This window comes from Callionymus lyra, chromosome 1, assembly GCF_982586985.1.
Source record: "Callionymus lyra chromosome 1, fCalLyr1.hap1.1, whole genome shotgun sequence".
Taxonomy (NCBI): Eukaryota; Metazoa; Chordata; class Actinopteri; order Syngnathiformes; family Callionymidae; genus Callionymus; species Callionymus lyra.
The window spans coordinates 49602739-49626967 of NC_141818.1; the positions used below are offsets into that span (position 1 = coordinate 49602739).

The 24229-nt window shown below is 45.3% G+C and overlaps 2 protein-coding genes across 2 annotated transcripts in view; both read left to right on the top strand.

The window, feature by feature from the left end:
- The first annotated feature begins 995 nt into the window (after positions 1-995).
- Positions 996-24229, top strand: part of LOC148090018 (ras-specific guanine nucleotide-releasing factor 2-like) — a 41497-nt gene continuing 18263 nt past the window's right edge. Inside the window, exons 1-7 of the mRNA XM_087790327.1 lie at positions 996-1136; positions 1222-1476; positions 9157-9330; positions 9414-9564; positions 18370-18569; positions 18647-18713; positions 19899-20035. Of these exons, the coding sequence (XP_087646453.1) occupies positions 996-1136; positions 1222-1476; positions 9157-9330; positions 9414-9564; positions 18370-18569; positions 18647-18713; positions 19899-20035 (1125 nt within the window). The remainder of the gene's footprint in view (positions 1137-1221; positions 1477-9156; positions 9331-9413; positions 9565-18369; positions 18570-18646; positions 18714-19898; positions 20036-24229) is intronic.
- Positions 20042-23307, top strand: LOC148090019 (tripartite motif-containing protein 16-like). Its single transcript, XM_087811197.1, has one exon. The coding sequence runs from the start codon at positions 21359-21361 to the stop codon at positions 22958-22960; it is 1602 nt and encodes a 533-aa protein (XP_087667323.1). The 5' UTR covers positions 20042-21358; the 3' UTR covers positions 22961-23307.

The window sequence follows — 24229 nt, forward strand, 5'->3', positions numbered from 1 at the left end:
AGGATATTGGGAGAACCTCTCAAATCACCACACATCCCCAAATTAATGATAGCTACTCGGCTTACTGAAAAAGTACGTCTACCATAATCACCCATTGGCCAAGTATCCTAACTAGTTTAAGAATCTGGAAAAATGTCAGACGCCCTGTAGAGGGAGCCGGTTATACTTCCACCTCTACTCTGAATTCTCAAGGGTTACCAGGTCGTGTCTCCGCCTCCTCTGCCTATCAATTCAACTTAAATTCTAATCAGCGTTTTTTTCCTTTTTTCAACGATGCTTCTTCTTCTTCCCGGGACACGATAATGTCGTCTACACTTAAAACAACAACAAACAACAACTGACCATGCAACACCCCAAAAAATGAGCATCAGCTTGAGAAAGCACTATTGAGAAATATAATCTAAATGTGTGACAGAACCAGAGACTTACGTTTATTCGTCCAGGCAACCAAAACTAAAAAATATCCAAGCTTTCCTAACTTAAAATATAAACTTAAAAAATCTATGTAGGGGGCGCTGTTGAGCATAGCAATGGAGTAGATGTGTTTTTTGGAGCTCCACAGAACGACTATATAAAAGTAATTTTTTCAGCGCACTTTTTGGAAAACATTCGAATTTTACCTTTGCTAAACCATATGCCTAAAAACCGAAACTTTGAAATGGCTGGTAAATCAAGCAAAGGTAGGCAAACAGCGACTCAAGCCACGAGGCCTTCGCCTTCGACGCCGATTTTAGCCCCGTTAGCTCCATTGAAGTAGCTTTCCTGAGAGGGAGTCGCTCAAGATGGAACTACTATCTTCTGTTTGAAGGATTTAGTTGAAATCCTTCAAACAGAAGTTCGGGGGCGCTGTTGAGCGTGTAGGATGTAAGGCGCGTTTTAAGAGAGCTCCCGGGAATACAACTTTTTTCAATATTTACACGCCTCAAACTTCACAAAACTGGACATTACACTCAATGCAAGTTGTTTTCTTCGCCTGAGTCAACTTTTGAAAGAACATGGCAGCCGCCCGACAGAGACCTGAACGCAAACAGGCCGGGCCGGAGCCCGAGAGCAAGCTAACGGATAAAGCTATGCTAGGTAGCATCAAGGCCATGATGGACGAGATGCGCAGCGAAATAATTTCCATGGCGGACACTGTCAAAAAAGATGGTTGCCTCACTTCTAAAGCCGCTGCAGGAGAAAGTGAGTCAAATGAGTGACAACATGCTTGAACTGGAGCAGTGTGCTGGCCTGGAGAGCAGCGTTCTGAAGCTAATGGCTACCGTGGAGTCGCTGAAGAAGCAGTGTGAGGACTTGGAGGCTCGTTCCCGGAGGAACAACATCCAAATCGTGGGCCTGCCGGAGGGCTCAGAGGGTGGAATACATGGCATCATTTTTGCAAACATTGCTGGGCTTGGATACGAAGCTGGTTCTGGACCCACCGCCTCTCGCGAGCTAAACCAAAGGACGGAGAGCGTCCCCCCTGTCATCGCCGGGGTACACTTGTTCCAGACCAAGACCTCGATTCTACGAGCCGCTGGAAACTTGTCGCCACTGATGCACGAGGGAAAAAGGATTTCTATTTTCCTGACTTTCCCAAGGAGGAAAGTGAAGAAGGAGCTGCACTCGTGCTCAGGAGTCAGGTTTGGCATCCGTTACCCAGCAACACCATCATCACTCCTGATGGAGAGCCGACCAGGAGCAACACCATCATCACTCCTGATGGAGAGCCGACCAGGAGCAACACCATCATCACTCCTGATGGAGAGCCGACCAGGAGCAACACCATCATCACTCCTGATGGAGAGCCGACCAGGAGCAACACCATCATCACTCCTGATGGAGAGCCGACCAGGAGCAACACCATCATCACTCCTGATGGAGAGCCGACCAGGAGCAACACCATCATCACTCCTGATGGAGAGCCGACCAGGAGCAACACCATCATCACTCCTGATGGAGAGCCGACCAGGAGCAACACCATCATCACTCCTGATGGAGAGCCGACCAGGAGCAACACCATCATCACTCCTGATGGAGAGCCGACCAGGAGCAACACCATCATCACTCCTGAGGGAGAGCCGACCAGGAGCAACACCATCATCACTCCTGATGGAGAGCCGACCAGGAGCAACACCATCATCACTCCTGATGGAGAGCCGACCAGGAGCAACACCATCATCACTCCTGATGGAGAGCCGACCAGGAGCAACACCATCATCACTCCTGATGGAGAGCAGACCAGGAGCAACACCATCATCACTCCTGATGGAGAGCCGACCAGGAGCAACACCATCATCACTCCTGATGGAGAGCCGACCAGGAGCAACACCATCATCACTCCTGATGGAGAGCCGACCAGGAGCAACACCATCATCACTCCTGATGGAGAGCAGACCAGGAGCAACACCATCATCACTCCTGATGGAGAGCCGACCAGGAGCAACACCATCATCACTCCTGATGGAGAGCCGACCAGGAGCAACACCATCATCACTCCTGATGGAGAGCCGACCAGGAGCAACACCATCATCACTCCTGATGGAGAGCCGACCAGGAGCAACACCATCATCACTCCTGATGGAGAGCCGACCAGGAGCAACACCATCATCACTCCTGATGGAGAGCCGACCAGGAGCAACACCATCATCACTCCTGATGGAGAGCCGACCAGGAGCAACACCATCATCACTCCTGATGGAGAGCAGACCAGGAGCAACACCATCATCACTCCTGATGGAGAGCCGACCAGGAGCAACACCATCATCACTCCTGATGGAGAGCCGACCAGGAGCAACACCATCATCACTCCTGATGGAGAGCCGACCAGGAGCAACACCATCATCACTCCTGATGGAGAGCCGACCAGGAGCAACACCATCATCACTCCTGATGGAGAGCCGACCAGGAGCAACACCATCATCACTCCTGATGGAGAGCCGACCAGGAGCAACACCATCATCACTCCTGATGGAGAGCCGACCAGGAGCAACACCATCATCACTCCTGATGGAGAGCCGACCAGGAGCAACACCATCATCACTCCTGATGGAGAGCCGACCAGGAGCAACACCATCATCACTCCTGATGGAGAGCCGACCAGGAGCAACACCATCATCACTCCTGATGGAGAGCCGACCAGGAGCAACACCATCATCACTCCTGATGGAGAGCCGACCAGGAGCAACACCATCATCACTCCTGAGGGAGAGCCGACCAGGAGCAACACCATCATCACTCCTGATGGAGAGCCGACCAGGAGCAACACCATCATCACTCCTGATGGAGAGCCGACCAGGAGCAACACCATCATCACTCCTGATGGAGAGCCGACCAGGAGCAACACCATCATCACTCCTGATGGAGAGCCGACCAGGAGCAACACCATCATCACTCCTGATGGAGAGCCGACCAGGAGCAACACCATCATCACTCCTGATGGAGAGCAGACCAGGAGCAACACCATCATCACTCCTGATGGAGAGCCGACCAGGAGCAACACCATCATCACTCCTGAGGGAGAGCCGACCAGGAGCAACACCATCATCACTCCTGATGGAGAGCCGACCAGGAGCAACACCATCATCACTCCTGATGGAGAGCCGACCAGGAGCAACACCATCATCACTCCTGATGGAGAGCCGACCAGGAGCAACACCATCATCACTCCTGATGGAGAGCCGACCAGGAGCAACACCATCATCACTCCTGATGGAGAGCCGACCAGGAGCAACACCATCATCACTCCTGATGGAGAGCAGACCAGGAGCAACACCATCATCACTCCTGATGGAGAGCCGACCAGGAGCAACACCATCATCACTCCTGATGGAGAGCCGACCAGGAGCAACACCATCATCACTCCTGATGGAGAGCAGACCAGGAGCAACACCATCATCACTCCTGATGGAGAGCCGACCAGGAGCAACACCATCATCACTCCTGATGGAGAGCCGACCAGGAGCAACACCATCATCACTCCTGATGGAGAGCCGACCAGGAGCAACACCATCATCACTCCTGATGGAGAGCAGACCAGGAGCAACACCATCATCACTCCTGATGGAGAGCCGACCAGGAGCAACACCATCATCACTCCTGATGGAGAGCCGACCAGGAGCAACACCATCATCACTCCTGATGGAGAGCCGACCAGGAGCAACACCATCATCACTCCTGATGGAGAGCCGACCAGGAGCAACACCATCATCACTCCTGATGGAGAGCCGACCAGGAGCAACACCATCATCACTCCTGATGGAGAGCCGACCAGGAGCAACACCATCATCACTCCTGATGGAGAGCCGACCAGGAGCAACACCATCATCACTCCTGATGGAGAGCAGACCAGGAGCAACACCATCATCACTCCTGATGGAGAGCCGACCAGGAGCAACACCATCATCACTCCTGATGGAGAGCCGACCAGGAGCAACACCATCATCACTCCTGATGGAGAGCCGACCAGGAGCAACACCATCATCACTCCTGATGGAGAGCCGACCAGGAGCAACACCATCATCACTCCTGATGGAGAGCCGACCAGGAGCAACACCATCATCACTCCTGATGGAGAGCCGACCAGGAGCAACACCATCATCACTCCTGATGGAGAGCCGACCAGGAGCAACACCATCATCACTCCTGATGGAGAGCCGACCAGGAGCTCCGACCACTCAGACGATGGACTTTGTGAGAAACAAGTTGAAAAAACCAGGAGACCATTGATCACTGTTTTCACTCTTAGAGGTTCAAGAGTTTAAAGAGTCTGTTCTGAGACTTGGTTACTATAACTCAACTTCCTAGGTTTTTCTTCTTTTTTTAATATATGTATATAATATATATATATGTATATGGGATATATATCATATATTCTTATTCTCTTTGTAAGATATATTCTTTGTTACAATATCTATTTTATAGAGATATTTTGAGGGTGCAATGTATGTGGTGTGTAGAGAAAGGGGTTTTTATGTTTTATTTTCTCTGGGTGTGGTTTATATGTTCATGGTAGTTCAAACATCATTGCACGGTTACTTTTATTCTGTTTCTTCTTCATGGTACGGGTCAGTTCTTCAGTGATAGGTGACTTGAAACTTACTAGTCTCAATCGTAAGGGTCTGAACAACCTGATTAAACGAAGTAAGATTTTACATGATGTTCACTGAGCTGATAAGATAGATCTACCTTTCCTCTTTCCATAGAAGCTCAAGAGGAGTCGGCATTCTTTTTCACAAATCTATCCCATTCGTTCACTCAAGAACCATCTCTGACTCTTCCGGCAGATTTCTGATCTTTGTTGGACAGGTTTATAACAGCAGAATAGTTGCTAGCAAACATCTACGCACCAAACTGGGACAATGACTCGTTTTTTAGAACATTATTTTCCAAGATACCAGACTCTTCAACACACATGCTAATCATGATTTGAACTGTTGGATGGACCCTAGACTAGATAGATCGTCAACCACTCCAGTCTCCTTGGCAAAGTCTGCTCAAACCCTCAAACACCTCATATCAGAATATAATATACCTGATCCCTGGAGAGCCCAAAACCCAAACTCAAAAACGTATTCCTTTTTCTCCTCTGTTCATCACTCATTCACTCGGATTGATTTCTTCTTGATTGACATGAGACTGCTCTCCTCAATCACAACTTGCAATTATGATCCAATCCTGGTCTCAGATCATGCTTCCACTTCAATAACTATCCACTTCCAGGACTGTGTAGAAGAGCGACGTCTCTGGCGTCTTAATTCAGCCTTACTTTCTGAGGAGGACTTTGTTACTCATTTCTGACCAAATCAACTTTTTTGTAGAAACTGACAAAACACCGGAGATCTCAGCATCTATTTTATGGGACTGAATGAAAGCCCACATTAGGAGTGATTATCTCGTACAACAACTTCAGAAACCGAAACATGAAAACAGAGCTTTCCAAAGTGGCTCACAACATTTCAAAATGAGATGAACAATATGCTATCTCAAGAACCCCCGAGGTTTATCAAGAACGCATAACATTACAGGCCAAATATGACGTCATTCTCACAAAATATACAGCAGATCTTCTTCTTAAATCTCATTCCACATTTTATGAACAAGGAGACAAAACAAGTGAGTTGTTGCTCATCAGCTGCGACAGAAATCATCCTCTCAGATGGAATAACTTCAGACCCTGTTAAAATAAATGACACTTTTAACGAATTTTACACCAATTTATATTCTTCGGAAATCAACTCAAATTTAAATGACTTTAAGACATTTTTTGATCTTAACATCCCAACAGTGGATCAAAGTCTCGTAAAAACCTTAGAGGAACCAATCACTCCTTTAGAAACTGAGACTACAATCAGATCACTACAAAAAGGTAAAAGTCCTGGTCCAGATGGCTTCCCAACCGAACTTCTTAGAACTTTCTGGGAAGAATTGTCTCCACTACTACTAGGCCATCAATGTAGGCAATCTCCCTCCAACTTTGAATCTTCCATCATTGTTCTCCTAAAGAAAGGAAAAGATCCGTTATTATGCAGCTCATACCGTCCCATAACTCTGCTAAATGTAGATTTTAAAATTATATCTAAATGATTGGCCCGTCGTTTAGAAATCATCCTGCCCTCAATTATTTCAGCAGAACAAACAGGTTTTATCCTAGGCAGGCATTATTTTAACCTTAGACAATATTTAATGTGCTTTATGGTTCAAAATCCTCTAAACTCCCAGAGGCCCTGCTCTCGCTAGATGCCGAAAAGGCGTTTGACAGATTTGAGTGGGAAGATCTTTTCTTCACCCTGCAGAAATTTGGATTCGGGAGTAACTTCTTGTCATGGATCAAGTTAATCTACAAATCACCACAGGCATCAATTAGAACTAATGGCCTGAACTCAACATATTTCATGTCCACTGCTCTACACGCCAGGATGTCCACTGAGTCCCTTTTATTCACAATCGCAATGGATCCACTTTCAATAGCCTCAAGAAATGACATGATTTTCCGGTATATCTCGAATGGGGGTAGAAATAAAAGTTTCTTTATATGCAGACGACCTTCTTTTGTTCATTTCAAACTTGACTCAGTCTATCCCGACTATATTATCAATTTTAAATCATTTCAGCGGCATTTCTGGCTACAAACTTAATTTAAGTAAGAGCGAACTATTACCTGTCAATGACTTGGCAAAGCAGTACCCACTGGATACACTGCCATTTAAAACTGCGAGGACGGGGTTCATGTACTTTGGCGTTTTTGTCACACAGATTAAAGAAAATCTCTTTGGGAAAAATTTCCAACCTCTATTAGGGAAAATGAAACAAGACATTGAAAGATGGTCGTTGTTGAATCGATCCACTGTTGCCAGAGTCAACACAATTAAGATGAATGTTTCCCTAGATGTTGTTATCTTTATCTTTATCTTCTCTTTCAATGCATCCCCATTTTTATTCCCCTTGCTTTTTTTCGAAAAATTGATAGTTTAATAATTGCATTTATTTGGAATAAAAAAAAACCAAGATTGGGAAGAAAAATTCTACAGATGCCTAAACTGTCCGGAGGTAAGGCTCTCCCAAATATGTTGTACTACTACTGGGCTGCAAATATCAGGAATCTAAATGTTTGGATCACTTCTAAAGACCGAGAGACATCACCTGCCTGGTTAAAAATGGAAGCCAACTCAGTCGCCCCACGTCGCTGGTTGCTGTCCTACATGCACCACTGCTCTCCACAACTTCTTCTTATATAAAAAGGGGTGCAGTGACGGACTCTTATAAAGTTTGGAAGCAATTTAGGCGACACTTTGGGTTTCAATCAATGGCCACAAGTGCACCTTTGGCTTCTAACCATCTTTTGCACCATCTCTGGCTGACGGTACATGTACCTTATGGGCTGGTCTAGGGCTGCGAACGGTGAAGGATTTCTATTCAAATGGCGTATTTGCAACATTTCAAGAGCTCAGTAATCAATTCTACCCAAGAGTCACTTTTTTAGATACTTCCAGGTCCGCAACTTCCTTTGTAATTCTTTTTCTCATTTTCCTCTTTGTCCGGCAGAAACGAGCTTAAAAGTGTTTTTAGAACCTTGCGATTCTATAAAACCATCTCTGCCATTTATTCAAACATCTCTGAAATGGACGCCGACGCGACTCATCCAGTCAAACATGTGCGAAACAGATCTTGGTGAGCAGATCACAAATGTTCGCTGGCCAGAGATCTTGGAAAGGCTCCACAAATCCTCAATATGTGCCAGACGTGCTTTTATTGGATGCAAAATCCTCCACAGGGTTGATTATACGAAGGTTGGCCAACATGTATGACGGTGTCTCTGACATGTGAACGATGCAAACACCCAGCAAACTACTTCTGTTTTGACTCCTTCTCTGGAGGAATATTGGAGACATATTTGAGTTCCTCACTGACCTCTCACCTCTTTGGAAGAACACCATCAAACGTCAACCTTTCTACAATGAAGAAGAACATCATTGCCTTTTTCACTTGACTTGCAAGAAGAATTATTCTTTTCAAATGGAAATCTTCTTCAGCGCCGACGCAGATGAAATGGATCAGTGTTTTGTACGACTTGAAACTGGAAGAACTGAGGCTGACATTATCGGGAGCCGCCCAGAAACTTGAGGTAACGTGGAATCCCTTCATAGAACACACTCAAGAAATATCATTTGTCGCTGAACCCCATTAACAACCATTTCAATGTTTCTTGGTTTCTCTTTGTAATTGTTTGTTTGTTTTTCATGACCAACTACTGATTTGCTTTGTCTTTCTTTTTACTACCTTTTGATTCATGTTTGATAAAAGTGATGTATGTTTGTTTTAATATATTTGTAGATGTGCAATAATGTTAACTGTATTTTGGGAAGACATCAACCACAGCGGAGGGTTTGATTTGATGTATGTTTGCTTGTCATTCGTTTAAAAAAAATGTGTGTTTATATTTTGAAAATTCAATAAAACATGTTTAAAAAAAACAAGAAAAACAGAAGTTGGCGCCGTGTTGGAGAGCGAGATGGCGGTGATTCCAGCGGATATTGTTGCAGCGAGAGCGGAGCTCAAAGAGTTCAGGTCGACGATCAACTCTGAACTCTGACCTCTGAACTCTCCGCCATGAACGCTACGGTGAAGGATGTGGAAGAAAGTTTGTCGACGTGCACGGATGATGTTGTTTCACTCAAGAAGGAGGTGAAGCGGCTCGCGGGGGTCGTGGACTTGGAGGCGAAGGTCGAGACCCTTGAACGCAACACGAGTCTGTGTCCTTCTGCAGCCTTTGATCTGAAGGACGCTCCTGGACAGAACCGTCTCTCCCCGCCTGGATCTACAGAGGGTCAAAGGTCAAACACCATCAGGACTGTGCAAACATCCTGATCAAACAACGCATCAGTGTGGACGGAGCACCTCAGTGTTTCCTGACCCGACAAGTGTTGCTAAAGCAGGCGCGGCGTTCAATGACGTCAAGAGTGGGTTTCGTGGAGTTGGACGGGGTTCGCTTCGGATCTTCTTCTCCTGCCCGCTTCAGAACCACCTACAAGAACGTGGAGAAATCCTTCTACTGCTGCAGAGGCGCGAGTGTCAACAAGAACATCAGTGGAGACACGTGACGCGTGAAGACACTCCGGTGAGACAGTGGTTTAACAACATGATAGCAACTGATTCAACTTTTTCTACATGTTTAATACAAGTTTGTTGATGCTGGTTATATGGAGAGATAATGTTCTTACAAGAGACACACTTACGTCCAGAAGAACACTCAAAGTTAAAGAGAGGATGATAGAACATATTTATCACTCTAATTATGGGTCAAGAGGAGCTGCCATACTTATTAGAAAAGGAGTCTCTTATCAACTAAACAATTTCATATCTGATAACAAGGGAAGATATGTCATAGTCGTGGGTAGATTGTCTGGAACTGAGGCACTAGTTAATGTTTATGGTCCTAACTGATCCTCACTTCTTCTCTAGACTAATAGCAACTATTCCAGATCCTAACAAATATAACATCATTTTAGGAGGTGACTTTAATCTCGAACTTGAGCCAACGTTAGATCCTCCACTGAACTTCAAAATAATTGATCAAAATCAGCAAATACAGTAAATCTCATTAAACAATGTTATGCACTTACTGCCCCCTGGAGGAAATTAAACCTCACTACCAAACTATATTCTTCTTTTTCACTCGTCCACCAATCGTTTTCGAGGATAGACTTTTTTCTGATAGACAACAGAATTTTGCTGTGTGAAACAAAATGCCAATACCACAGTATTGTGATTTCCCATCATGCACCAGTCCAACGCACATGGTGTCTTGACCTGCTCTTATTGTCAAGCAAAACTTTCAACATTTTCTCTCGGATCAAATTGATTTCTTTCTTGACATCAATATTACTCTGAATGTCCTTCAGTCACGGAGGCACTCAAAGCTTATCTAAGGGGAGAAATTATTTATTTTTCAGCAAATGTCAAGAAAGAAAGAACTAAACGCCTCAATGAGATACAGCAGGAATGATTACAATTAGATAAAAAATGTGCATCTCAGCCTAATCCGTCCTATTTCAATGAAAGACAATTATTACAATTATTATTATTACATTTTTTGAGTATTGTTTTGTTTGTTTAAGCGCTTTGTGACCCTGGTCTGGAAAAGCGCTATATAAATAAAATAACAAAAATATTACAAGCCGAATACAATAATTGAACCACTGTCCAAATTGAGAGACATCTGTACATCCTCAAACTATTGATGAGCAGTTGAGAAAACTTTATAGTGACCTTCATACCTGAGACTTCTGCAACATCATTGGATTGAGGACTTTTTAGAAAATATGCAAATTCCCCAAATGAATAAACAAGAACAATCTGTTATAGACTCCAGAATAACAACAGAGGAAATTACTCGAGCTATAAACTCAATGCAAAGCGGAAAAGCTCCTCCAGATGGATTCCTACTGAAGTTTATCAAATGTTTTCAAATAAACTTTCACCTATTTTAAGTAAATTATTTGAAGAAACACTTGTAACTTTAAAACTACCAGCAACAATGAATCTGGCAACTATTACAGTTATACCTAAAAAAGGTAAAGACCCGCGAGAATGTGGCTCGTACCTTACCTTACCTCACCTTACCTTACCTTACCTTACCTTATCTTACCTTACCTTACCTTACCTCACCTCACCTTACCTTACCTTACCTTACCTCACCTCACCTCACCTTACCTTATCTTACCTTATCTTACCTTACCTTACCTTACCTTACCTCACCTTACCTTACCTTACCTCACCTTACCTTACCTTACCTCACCTCATCTTACCTTACCTTACCTTACCTTACCTTACCTTACCTCACCTTACCTTACCTCACCTTACCTTACCTTACCTCACCTCATCTTACCTTACCTTACCTCACCTTACCTTACCTCACCTTACCTTACCTTACCTCACCTTACCTTACCTTACCTCACCTTACCTTACCTTACCTCACCTTACCTTACCTCACCTCATCTTACCTTACCTTACCTTACCTTACCTCACCTTACCTTACCTTATCTTACCTTACCTTACCTTACCTTACCTCACCTTACCTTACCTTACCTCACCTTATCTTACCTCACCTTACCTTACCTCACCTTATCTTACCTCACCTTACCTTACCTTACCTTACCTTACCTCACCTTACCTTACCTTATCTTACCTCACCTTATCTTACCTCACCTTATCTTACCTTACCTTACCTTACCTTATCTTACCTTACCTTACCTCACCTCACCTCACCTCATCTTACCTTACCTTACCTTACCTCACCTTACCTTACCTTATCTTACCTCACCTTATCTTACCTCACCTTATCTTACCTTACCTTACCTTACCTTACCTCACCTTACCTTACCTTATCTTACCTCACCTTATCTTACCTCACCTTACCTTACCTCACCTTACCTTACCTTACCTCACCTTACCTTACCTTATCTTACCTCACCTTATCTTACCTCACCTTATCTTACCTTACCTTACCTTACCTTACCTCACCTTACCTTACCTTACCTTATCTTACCTCACCTTATCTTACCTCACCTTATCTTACCTTACCTTACCTTACCTTACCTTACCTCACCTTACCTTACCTTACCTTATCTTACCTCACCTTATCTTACCTTACCTTACCTTACCTTATCTTACCTCACCTTACCTTACCTTACCTTATCTTACCTCACCTTATCTTACCTTACCTTACCTTACCTCACCTTACCTCACCTCACCTTACCTCACCTTACCTTACCTTACCTTATCTTACCTTACCTTACCTTACCTTACCTCACCTTACCTTACCTTACCTTATCTTACCTCACCTTACCTTACCTTATCTTACCTCACCTTATCTTACCTTACCTTACCTTACCTTATCTTACCTCACCTTACCTTACCTTACCTTACCTTACCTTATCTTACCTCACCTTATCTTACCTTACCTCACCTTACCTCACCTTACCTCACCTTACCTCACCTTACCTTACCTTACCTCACCTTACCTTACCTTACCTTACCTTACCTTACCTTACCTCACCTTACCTTACCTTACCTTACCTTACCTTACCTTACCTTACCTTACCTTACCTTACCGGCCCATAAGCCTTCTCTGCTGCGACTATAAAATGTTCACTAAAGTTCTGTCTCGTCGTCTGGAAACAGTGACCAAAATAATCCACGCTGATCAGACTGGTTTTGTTCCAGGGAGACAATCTTTCTTTAACATGCGACGTTGACTTAATATTTTATATAATTCTCATTCCACTGAAATGCCAGAAGTTGTTATCTCACTTGACGCTGAAAAAGCATTTGATCGATGGAGTGGAAATACTTATTTACAGTGTTGGGAAAATTTGGTTTTGGTTCAAACTTCATATCTTGGATCAAAATAATCTATTCCACACCAGTGGCTGCAGTACAACTAACTCAATAACATCAACGTATTTTAAACTTTACAGAGGAACAAGACAGGGTTGTTGTCTCACCTTTTCTTTTTGATTTAGCTATTGAGCCTCTGGCTCTGAGGAAAGAGGAGGAAATCTTTGGAGTGTTGAGGAACAAGGGAATTCATAAATGTTCACTATATGCTGATGACCTTTTGCTCTATTTGTCTAATCCAGTTGTTTCAATACCTGGAGTTATTGAAATATTAAAAATATTTGGTCACATTTCAGTTTACAAATTACATTTTTCAAAAAGTGCTGTATTTCCAATCAATGATCTGGCAAAATCAATGGACTATAATATCTTCCCCTTTCAGTTAACAAACAAATGTACCTACTTGGGTTTAAAGATGACACATGTATACCAAGATTTCTTCCACAATCACTTCAAAACTCTGAACCAACAATGACCTTTTAAGGTGGAGCCACTTACCATCTCATTAGCAGGAAGGGTGAACACTATAAAGATGACTGTTCTTCCCCGTTTCCTCTTTCAAATGATTCCTTATTATTTACCCAAATCTGTTTTTAAGGAACTTGACAGTTTAATTTCTGCATTTATATGGAACCGATCTGTGCCAAGAATGAAAAAATGTTTTCTGGAAATTCCAAGGTTGGAGGGAGGACTTGGTCTTCCTAACTTTAAGTTCTATTACTGGGCAGCAAATGTGTGCAAATTTGCATTTTGTGTTGGTGGACGGCGGGAAAAACGAGGTCCACTTTGGGCTAACTTGGAAATAGTGCTACATTACCAACAGGCACCAGATCTCCAACCCTGTTGTGAAAAATTCTATAAAGATTTGGAATCAATTCCGGAAACATTTTAATTTAAAAGATTTAAGTACATTCTCTCCCTTTTTGAATAACCATCACAGTCCTCTGAACCAGGTTGAATCCTCTGAACCAGGGGTGAGTCCCCTGAACCAGGGTGAGTCCCCTGAACAAGGGCGTGAGTCCTCTGAACCAGGGGTGAGTCCTCTGAACAAGGGCGTGAGTCCTCTGAACCAGGGGTGAGTCCTCTGAACAAGGGCGTGAGTCTTCTGAACCAGGGGTGAGTCCTCTGAACAAGGGCGTGAGTCCTCTGAACCAGGGGTGAGTCCCCTGAACCAGGGGTGAGTCCCCTGAACCAGGTTGAGTCCTCTGAACCAGGGGTGAGTCCCCTGAACCAGGGTGAGTCCTCTGAACCAGGGTGAGTCCTCTGAACCAGGGTGAGTCCTCTGAACCAGGGGTGAGTCCCCTGAACCAGGGTGAGTCCCCTGAACAAGGGCGTGAGTCCTCTGAACCAGGAGTGAGTCCTCTGAACAAGGGCGTGAGTCTTCTGAACCAGGGGTGAGTCCTCTGAACAAGGGCGTGAGTCCTCTGAACCAGGGTGAGTCCCCTGAACCAGGGGTGAGTCCCCTGAACCCGGGTGAGTCTCCTGAACCAGGGTGAGTCTCTGAACCAGGGGTGAGTCCTCTGAACCAGGTTGAGTCCTCTGAACCAGGGCGTGAGTCTTCTGAACCAGGGGTGAGTCCTCTGAACCAGGTTGAATCCTCTGAACCAGGGGTGAGTCCCCTGAACCAGGGTGAGTCCCCTGAACAAGGGCGTGAGTCCTCTGAACCAGGGGTGAGTCCTCTGAACAAGGGCGTGAGTCCTCTGAACCAGGGGTGAGTCCTCTGAACAAGGGCGTGAGTCTTCTGAACCAGGGGTGAGTCCTCTGAACAAGGGCGTGAGTCCTCTGAACCAGGGGTGAGTCCCCTGAACCAGGGGTGAGTCCCCTGAACCAGGTTGAGTCCTCTGAACCAGGGTGAGTCCTCTGAACCAGGGTGAGTCCTCTGAACCAGGGTGAGTCCTCTGAACCAGGGGTGAGTCCCCTGAACCAGGGTGAGTCCCCTGAACAAGGGCGTGAGTCCTCTGAACCAGGAGTGAGTCCTCTGAACAAGGGCGTGAGTCTTCTGAACCAGGGGTGAGTCCTCTGAACAAGGGCGTGAGTCCTCTGAACCAGGGTGAGTCCCCTGAACCAGGGGTAAGTCCCCTGAACCCGGGTGAGTCTCCTGAACCAGGGTGAGTCTCTGAACCAGGGGTGAGTCCTCTGAACCAGGTTGAGTCCTCTGAACCAGGGGGGAGTCCCCTGAACCAGGGTGAGTCCCCTGAACCAGAGTGAGTCTCCTAAACCAGGGTGAGTCCTCTGAACCAGGGTGAGTCCTCTGAACCAGGTTGAGTCCTCTGAACCAGGGGTGAGTCCCCTGAACCAGGGGTGAGTCCCCTGAACCAGGGTGAGTCCTCTGAACCAGGGGTGAGTCCTCTGAACAAGGGCTAGAGTCTTCTGAACCAGGGGTGAGTCCTCTGAACAAGGGCGTGCGTCCTCTGAACCAGGGGTGAGTCCCCTGAACCAGGGGTGAGTCCTCTGAACCAGGGTGAGTCCCCTGAACCAGGGGTGAGTCCCCTGAACCCGGGTGAGTCTCCTGAACCAGGGTGAGTCTCTGAACCAGGGGTGAGTACCCTGAACCAGGGTGAGTCCACTGAACAAGGGCGTGAGTCCTCTGAACCAGGGGTGAGTCCTCTGAACCAGGGATGAGTCCTCTGAACAAGGGCGTGAGTCTTCTGAACCAGGGGTGAGTCCTCTGAACAAGGGCGTGAGTCCCCTGAACCAGGGGTGAGTCCTCTGAACCAGGGGTGAGTCCCCTGAACCAGGGTGAGTCTCCTGAACCAGGGTGAGTCTCCTGAACCAGGGTGAGTCCTCTGAACCAGGGTGAGTCCCCTGAACCAGGGGTGAGTTCCCTGAACCAGGGTGAGTCTCCTGAACCAGGGTGAGTCCTCTGAACCAGGGGTCCCCAACTTTTTTTTCACCACGGACCGGTTTAATGTCAGAATCAGGATTTCGCGGACCGGTGCAAGTACCATTTCAGTCCGGACACTTCCTACATGATGACGACACACGTCACAAATGCTAACGTTTCTTCAAAGCTTTTTTATGAGTAAAAAAAAATAAAAAATTCAATATAACTGTTAAATATGTTGTAGAAAGTGTCCTTTAATTGCACAATTAAAATTATTTTCACTAATCGAAACCTTTTTTTAAAAAGACTTTAATGTTTGCAACGTGTGAGTCACCGAGTAGTGAGCTGAAAATGTCGGTGCGACTGGAGTGTGTGACGAACAGCATAAAACTGTTGTTCAGTATAATAACGACACACCTGAACCACTGTGAACTCTTTTACAACTTTATTTACAGCGTACTCGTGACCTCAGGCCTAGAACATAACAGGAAGTAACATCCATCTGTTGTCTTTATCATGTTCTCTGGTCGCTAAAGGTAACCTGTAAACATACCATCAAAATAAAACGACACAGTCCTCTAAACCAGGGTGAGTCCCCTGAACAAGGGTGAGTCCTCTGAACAAGGGTGAGTCCCCTGAACCAGGGTGAGTCCCCTGAACAAGGGTGAGTCCCCTGAACCAGGGTGAGTTCCCTGAACCAGGGCGTGAGTCCTCTGAACCAGGGGTGAGTCCTCTGAACAAGGGCGTGAGTCTTCTGAACCAGGGGTGAGTCCTCTGAACAAGGGCGTGAGTCCTCTGAACCAGGGGTGAGTCCCCTGAACCAGGGGTGAGTCCCCTGAACCAGGGTGAGTCCTCTGAACCAGGTTGAGTCCTCTGAACCAGGGGTGAGTCCCCTGAACCAGGGTGAGTCCTCTGAACCAGGGTGAGTCCTCTGAACCAGGGTGAGTCCTCTGAACCAGGGGTGAGTCCCCTGAACCAGGGTGAGTCCCCTGAACAATGGCGTGAGTCCTCTGAACCAGGAGTGAGTCCTCTGAACAAGGGCGTGAGTCTTCTGAACCAGGGGTGAGTCCTCTGAACAAGGGCGTGAGTCCTCTGAACCAGGGTGAGTCTCCTGAACCAGGGTGAGTCTCTGAACCAGGGGTGAGTCCTCTGAACCAGGTTGAGTCCTCTGAACCAGGGTGAGTCCCCTGAACCAGGGGTGAGTCCTCTGAACAAGGGTGAGTCCCCTGAACCAGGGTGAGTCCCCTGAACAAGGGTGAGTCCCCTGAACCCGGGTGAGTCTCCTAAACCAGGGTGAGTCCCCTGAACCAGGGTGAGTCTCCTGAACCAGGGTGAGTCCCCTGAACCAGGGTGAGTCTCCTGAACCAGGGTGAGTCCTCTGAACCAGGGGTCGCCAACCTTTTTTTTCAACACAGACCGGTTTAATGTCAGGATCAGGATTTCGCGGACCTGTGCAAGTACCATTTCAGTCCGGACACTTCCTACATGATGACGACACACGTCACAAATGCTAACGTATCTTCAAAAGCTTTTTGATGAGTAAAAAAACATAAAAAATTCAATATAACTGTGAAATATGTTGTAGAAAGTGTCCTTCAGTTGCATAATTAAAATTATTTTCACTAATCAAAACTTTTTTTTTAAAGTCTTTAGTGTTTGCAACGTGTGAGTCACCGAGTAGTGAGCTGGAAATGTCGGTGTGACTGGAGTGTGTGACGAACAGCATAAAACTGTTGTTTTGTATAATAACGACACACCTGAGCCACTGTGAACTCTTTTACAACTTTATTTACAGCGTACTTGTGACCTCAGGCCTAGAAAATAAAGAAATAATATCCATCTGTTGTTTTTATCATGTTCTCTGGTCGCTATGGTAACGTGTAAACATACCATCAAATGAATGCATTAAACAACAACTAAAGATATATATATATAATTATATATATATCCAAATATTTAAGGACACAAAAGAAACCCCCCCCCCTCCGGCATAAGTCATATAGTTCTCGCATGAACGGGATAAATATTTATAAAAAATAAACTTTTCAACTACAATTCCTGAACTACAAATGGATTAATGACTCTTAAAAGTATAGAGAAAATAATACTATCATCCAATAGTTAAAGGAAGACAAAGATAAAAAATACAAATGTTAATATCGTATCGATACGATAGTTTTTTTTATTTTTTTATTTTTTTTAGAATCCCTTATTAGTCCCGCGAGGGGAAATTCAACCATTCACACATACTGATGTGAGTAGGCTGCACACTTGCGCCAAGTTCACCATCAGGAGCAATCAGGGTGAAGTGTCTTGCTCAGGGACACAACGACACAAGCTTGTCTGGAGCTGGTTATAGTAACAAGTATATATGTGTAGTATTGTCTAGTACTTGACTCTGGTGTTGTAGTATTTACAGACCACATGACTCTTGACGAAGTCCTAACTGCTTTCATTTGTTTTCAAACCAAAATATGTCCAAACATCAGCTTTAAAGGCTGCTGGAGTTGACTGTATCCTCTTGTCCTCAGTCATCTTATGGGATTTCATTGACGTAACGGCTGCTGCCTTCTGGTGCCAGGTTTTAATTTCAATAAAATATCATAAAATAAAATAAAAAGATATAATGTAATCAAGAGAAGAAGAAATATTCAGTGTGTGTTCCTGAGTTTGTGCGACCGGTGACCGACGGACGTTGTCGTCCTCAGGGTCTCTGATCCAGCTGCCGTCCGTGGAGCGAGGGAAGCTCAGCAAGGTGCGTCTGGGGTCTCTGTCCCTGAAGAAGGAGGGCGAGCGCCAGTGCTTCCTCTTCACCAAACACTTCCTGGTGTGCACCAGGAGCTCCGGGGGGAAGCTGCACCTGCTGAAGGTGACCCTGCCGTGGACCAGCACCCCAAGTCTCTCTCACCTCCCTCTCACCTCCACCTCCCTCTCTCTCCTCCGCAGCAAGGTGGCGTTCTGTCGCTCATCGACTGCACTCTGATAGAGGAACCCGACGCCAGCGACGAGGAGTGTGAGTCTGTCTTCGGTGTTTTCACACTTTCATCACCACTGACCCTGTTAATGAGGTGATGTGTGTGTGTGCATGTGTGTGTGTGTGCGTGTGTGTGTGTGTGTGTGTGTGTGTGTGTGTGTGTGTGTGTGTGTGTGTGTGTGTGTGTGCGTGCGTGCGTGCGTGCGTGCGTGCGTGCGTGCGTGTGTGTGTGTGCGTGCGTGCGTGTGCGTGCGTGTGTGTGTGTGTGTGTGTGTGCGTGCGTGCGTGTGTGTGCGTGTGTGTATGTGTGTGCGTGTGTGTGTGTATGTGTGTGCGTGTGTGCGCCCTAAACACCAGCCTTAAAATACCAGACACTCCTTTAATGCCATGCCCTGACCTTTGACCTCACTGCTCTATTACTTTTATTGCACATTAAAGCCTGGATATTAAGTACGCACAAACATACACAACCACACACAAGTACGCACACACCTACACCTACGCACACACACCTACACAAACACACATGTACACACACACACGCACTTACACACCTAGACACACGAACACCTACTCATACCTACACACACCTAAGAATACACACAAGTATGCACACACACAAACATAAACACACCTAAACAGACACATACACACACCTACACAAACATGCCTACACACACACACACACAAGTATGCACACACACATTCACACAAGTACACACACACACCTTAACACCTACACATACACACACAGCTAAACACATTCAAATAAAAACCCTTGTACACACACACCTACACACAAACACACACACACTTATACACACCTACACACACATAAAGGCGTTTTACAAATAACTATTACTTACTTGTAACACAGATAGTGTTTCTATATCTAATTATTTAAAATCATAAAATGACAAAACTTTTTTTTTCTTTCCTTTTTAAAATGAATTTTCTGATTTTTTCTTATCATATCAAAGCCTTGATTTGATCCAAATTAAATGTATTTTGAAAGTAAATATTCGCCAAAAGGACTTTATTATAATAATGATTTATATTTACATTTACAGAAGAAAAACTAAAACAAAAGATCAAATGCTCTTACTAGTGTAAAAATAATTTGAAAACCAATGAAAAAAAGGTATTTTAATAAATTATAATTTTTCAATGGAGGCAGTAAAAAAGTACTAACTCATGTTCTAAAGGGATCTTTCTGCCGCTCAGGTAAAGGAGGCGCTCAGGTGTTCGGTCAGCTGGACTTCAAGCTGGTGGTGGAACCGACCGACTCGCCCGCATTCACCGTCGTCCTGCTGGCGCCGTCGCGGCAGGAGAAGGCGGCGTGGACCAGTGACATCAGCCAGGTGACCAACTAAGACCTTCTCCACACATTCAACTAAAACATCACACACAAACTGAACAGTTAGACTGAAAATAACACAACAATTATTGATATCATTGATCAAATATTTAAGATCTGACAGAGACACACGATTAGACACACACAAATGCACACAGACACACAATAGACACACACCACCAGCACTATGTAGAGACACAAGGACAAAGACGCACACTCAATCAATCAATCAAATATACACACACACCCCGACACACACACACACACATTGATAAACTAACACACATGCATGCAAATGTACAGACACGCACGCACACACACACACACACACACACATTGATAAACTAACACACATGCATGCAAATGTACAGACACGCACGCACGCACACACACACACACACACATTGATAAACTAACACATATGCATGCACAGACACGCACGCACACACACAGATACACAAACACAGAGACAGACACACACACAGCTATACACACACACACACACTCAAATAGACACAACTGGCAAGTAGAAACACACCACTAGCACAAATGTAGACACACGAACATGTAGACATACACACACACACACAGACAAGGAGACACACACACCGAAATACGTACACACATATAAACACACCAAGACACACATAAACCTGCACGCAAATAGACACACACACATGTCGATACACACACACACACACACATAGACACACACACACACACACACACACAAGCATGTTGACACAAATACATAGACACATTCACGCATATATACACACACACACACAAAGACACACATTCATCAAGACACACACATGCATTAAGAAAAACATGTGCATTGACAAACATACACACACACACACACACACACACACACACACACACACACACACACACACACACACATAGACACAAACACACAAAGATACGCAAACACAAGACATGGAGAAGATCCATAATTCATTGAGGCAGACGAACATATTTGTTCAGACATAAGCATAAACACTAACTTAGACATTTACACACATTTACACACATTTACACACATTCACACGTAGACACACTCATGCACTAAGACATACACATGCACAAATGAACACACGCACACACACACTTGCACGTAGATACACACACATGCAGACATTTAGAATCACACACACGGAGACACAAACATATTTGTATGGGTGTGAGACAGAATCAAGGTGTGTCGAGGTCATTGTCAAGAACGATCAGGTGAGTCCACAGGTTGGACCAGATTGTTACGTCAACAGGTGACTGAGAGCATAAAAGTGTTGACCTGTGAAGGGAGTGTTTCAGTCGCACAGACATGGAGACTAGAGTTGATCTGAAGAGAGAATCTTTCTCTTGTTCCATCTGTCCGGATCTACTGAAGGATCCAGTCTCTCTTCCCTGTGGACACAACTACTGTAAGATCTGTCTTGAAGGTCACTGGAAGGACAAGTACATCTACGATTGTCCTCAGTGCAGACGGAGCTTCACACCAAGACCTTACCTGCAGAAGAACACTGTGTTAGCAGAGTTAGTGGAGGAGCTGAAGAAGACTGGAGCAGCTGAGAACCTCTGCTATGCTGGACCTGAAGATGTGGTCTGTGACGTCTGCACTGGGAGGAAGATGAAAGCCATCAAGTCCTGTCTGATGTGTCTGGTCTCCTACTGTGACCTTCACCTCCAGCCTCATCTAGTAGCTCCGGCCTACAGGAGACACAAGCTGGTCCAGCCGTCCAAGCAGCTCCAGGAGATGATCTGCCCTCAACACGAGGAGGAGAAGAAGATGTTCTGTCGTTCTGATCAGCAGCTCATCTGTCACCTCTGTGCTGTGGACCAACACAAAGATCATGACATGGTCTCGGCGGCAGCAGAGAGGACGGAGCGAGAGAAAGACGTGGATCAGAGTCGAGGAAGGATCCAGCAGATGATCCAGAAGACAGAGGAGGACCTGAAGCTGTTCCAGCAGGAGGAGAAGAACAGCAGACTCTCCGCTGATAAAGCACTGAAGATCAGTCAGGAGACCCTGGACCAGATGATCCAGATGCTCCAGAGAAGAAAGTGTGATGTGGAGCAGAAGATCAGATCTCAGCAGGAGACTGAAGCCGCTCGAGTCCGAGGACTTAAGGAGCAGCTGGAGCAGAAGATCTCTGAGCTGAAGAAGAAAGATGCTGAGCTGCAGCAGCTGTCACTCACCGACAGTCACACCGTCTTCTTCAAGAACCTGACCTCACTCTCAGAGGTCAGTGAAGACACGACCTCCTCCACGACCCTTGAGCAAACTCACCGTCACTTTGAAGAAGTGTCAGCCTTCATGTCAGCCTGGAGAGACCAACTCCAGGACCTTCTGAGAGACATGTGGACCAACATCTCACTGATGGTCCATCCAGAGAGAGAGCAGTTCCTCACATACTCACAGGACATCACTCTGGATCCAAATACTGCAAACTCAAGGTTGATGTTGTCTGAAGGAAACAAGAAAGTGACATTTATGAGTAAAGATCAGTCTCGTCCTGATCATCCAGACAGATTCATTAAATATCGTCAGGTCTTGAGTCAAGAGTCTTTGACTGGACGTTGTTACTGGGAGGTGAAGATAACAGAAGATGTTATAGTAGCAGTTTCATACAAGAACATCAGCAGATCAGGAGAAGAAAGTTGTTTTGGAAATAATGACAAATCTTGGCATGTATATAGTGAAAACTCTGGTTGTTCATTTAGACACAACAAGGTCAGAACTAAAGTCTCCAGTGTCAGACCCTCCACAGTGGGGGTGTACCTGGATCACTCTGCTGGTCTTCTGTCCTTCTACAGCGTCTCTGAGACCATGACTCTCCTCCACAGAGTCCAGACCAAGTTCTCTCGACCTCTACATGCTGGAGTCAGTGTTTGGACCTCGTGTGAGTTTGTGAAGCTGAAGTAGACAACAGTGAGATTGTGTGGTTAAAGTAGGCGACAGTGAGATTGTGTAGTTAAAGTAGACGACAGTGAGATTGTGTAGTTAAAGTAGACGACAGTGAGATTGTGTAGTTAAAGTAGACGACAGTGAGATTGTGTAGTTAAAGTAGACGACAGTGAGATTGTCGTCACATCATCACGTGAAGCTTCAATGTTTGGATGAAAGTCTCTGAGAACGTTTGTTGGTTGTTTGTGCTGCAGTGAAGACACAGTGACGTCATGTGACTCGACTTGATTGTCCAGCTTTAGATTCTTACTGACGATGAATGTCTTCTTGTAACTGATCTTTAATAAACATGATTCATGGTCAGACTGGTGCGTCTCCTTCCTCTGACGCGTCCACGACAAAGAAGTAAGGTTGCAGTAAACAATCACAACACAGACGGATACAAACACACACAGACACACACAGACACACACACACAGATACAAACACACATGGACACACACAGACGGATACAAACACAAATGGACACACACAGACCGATACAAACACACAGACACACACAGACACACACACAGATACAAACACACATGGACACACACAGACGGATACAAACACAAATGGACACACACAGACCGATACAAACACACAGACACACACAAACACACACACAGATACAAACACACATGGACACACACAGACACACACACAGATACAAACACACATGGACACACACAGACAGATACAAACACACATAGACACACACAGACACACACACAGATACAAACACACATGGACACACATAGACGGATACAAACACAAATGGACACACACAGACAGATACAAACACACATAGACACACACAGACACACACACAGATACAAACACACATGGACACACACAGACACACACACAGATACAAACACACATGGACACACACAGACAGATACAAACACACATAGACACACACAGACACACACACAGATACAAACACACATGGACACACATAGACGGATACAAACACAAATGGACACACAGACAGATTCAAACACACATAGACACACACAGACACACACACAGATACAAACACACATGGACACACGCACAGACAGATACAAACACACATGGACACACACACAGATACAAACACACACAGACAGATACAAACACACATGGACACACACACAGATACAAACACACACAGACACACAGACAGATACAAACACACATGGACACACACACACGCAAAGACAGATACAAACACACATGAACACACACACAGAAGGATAC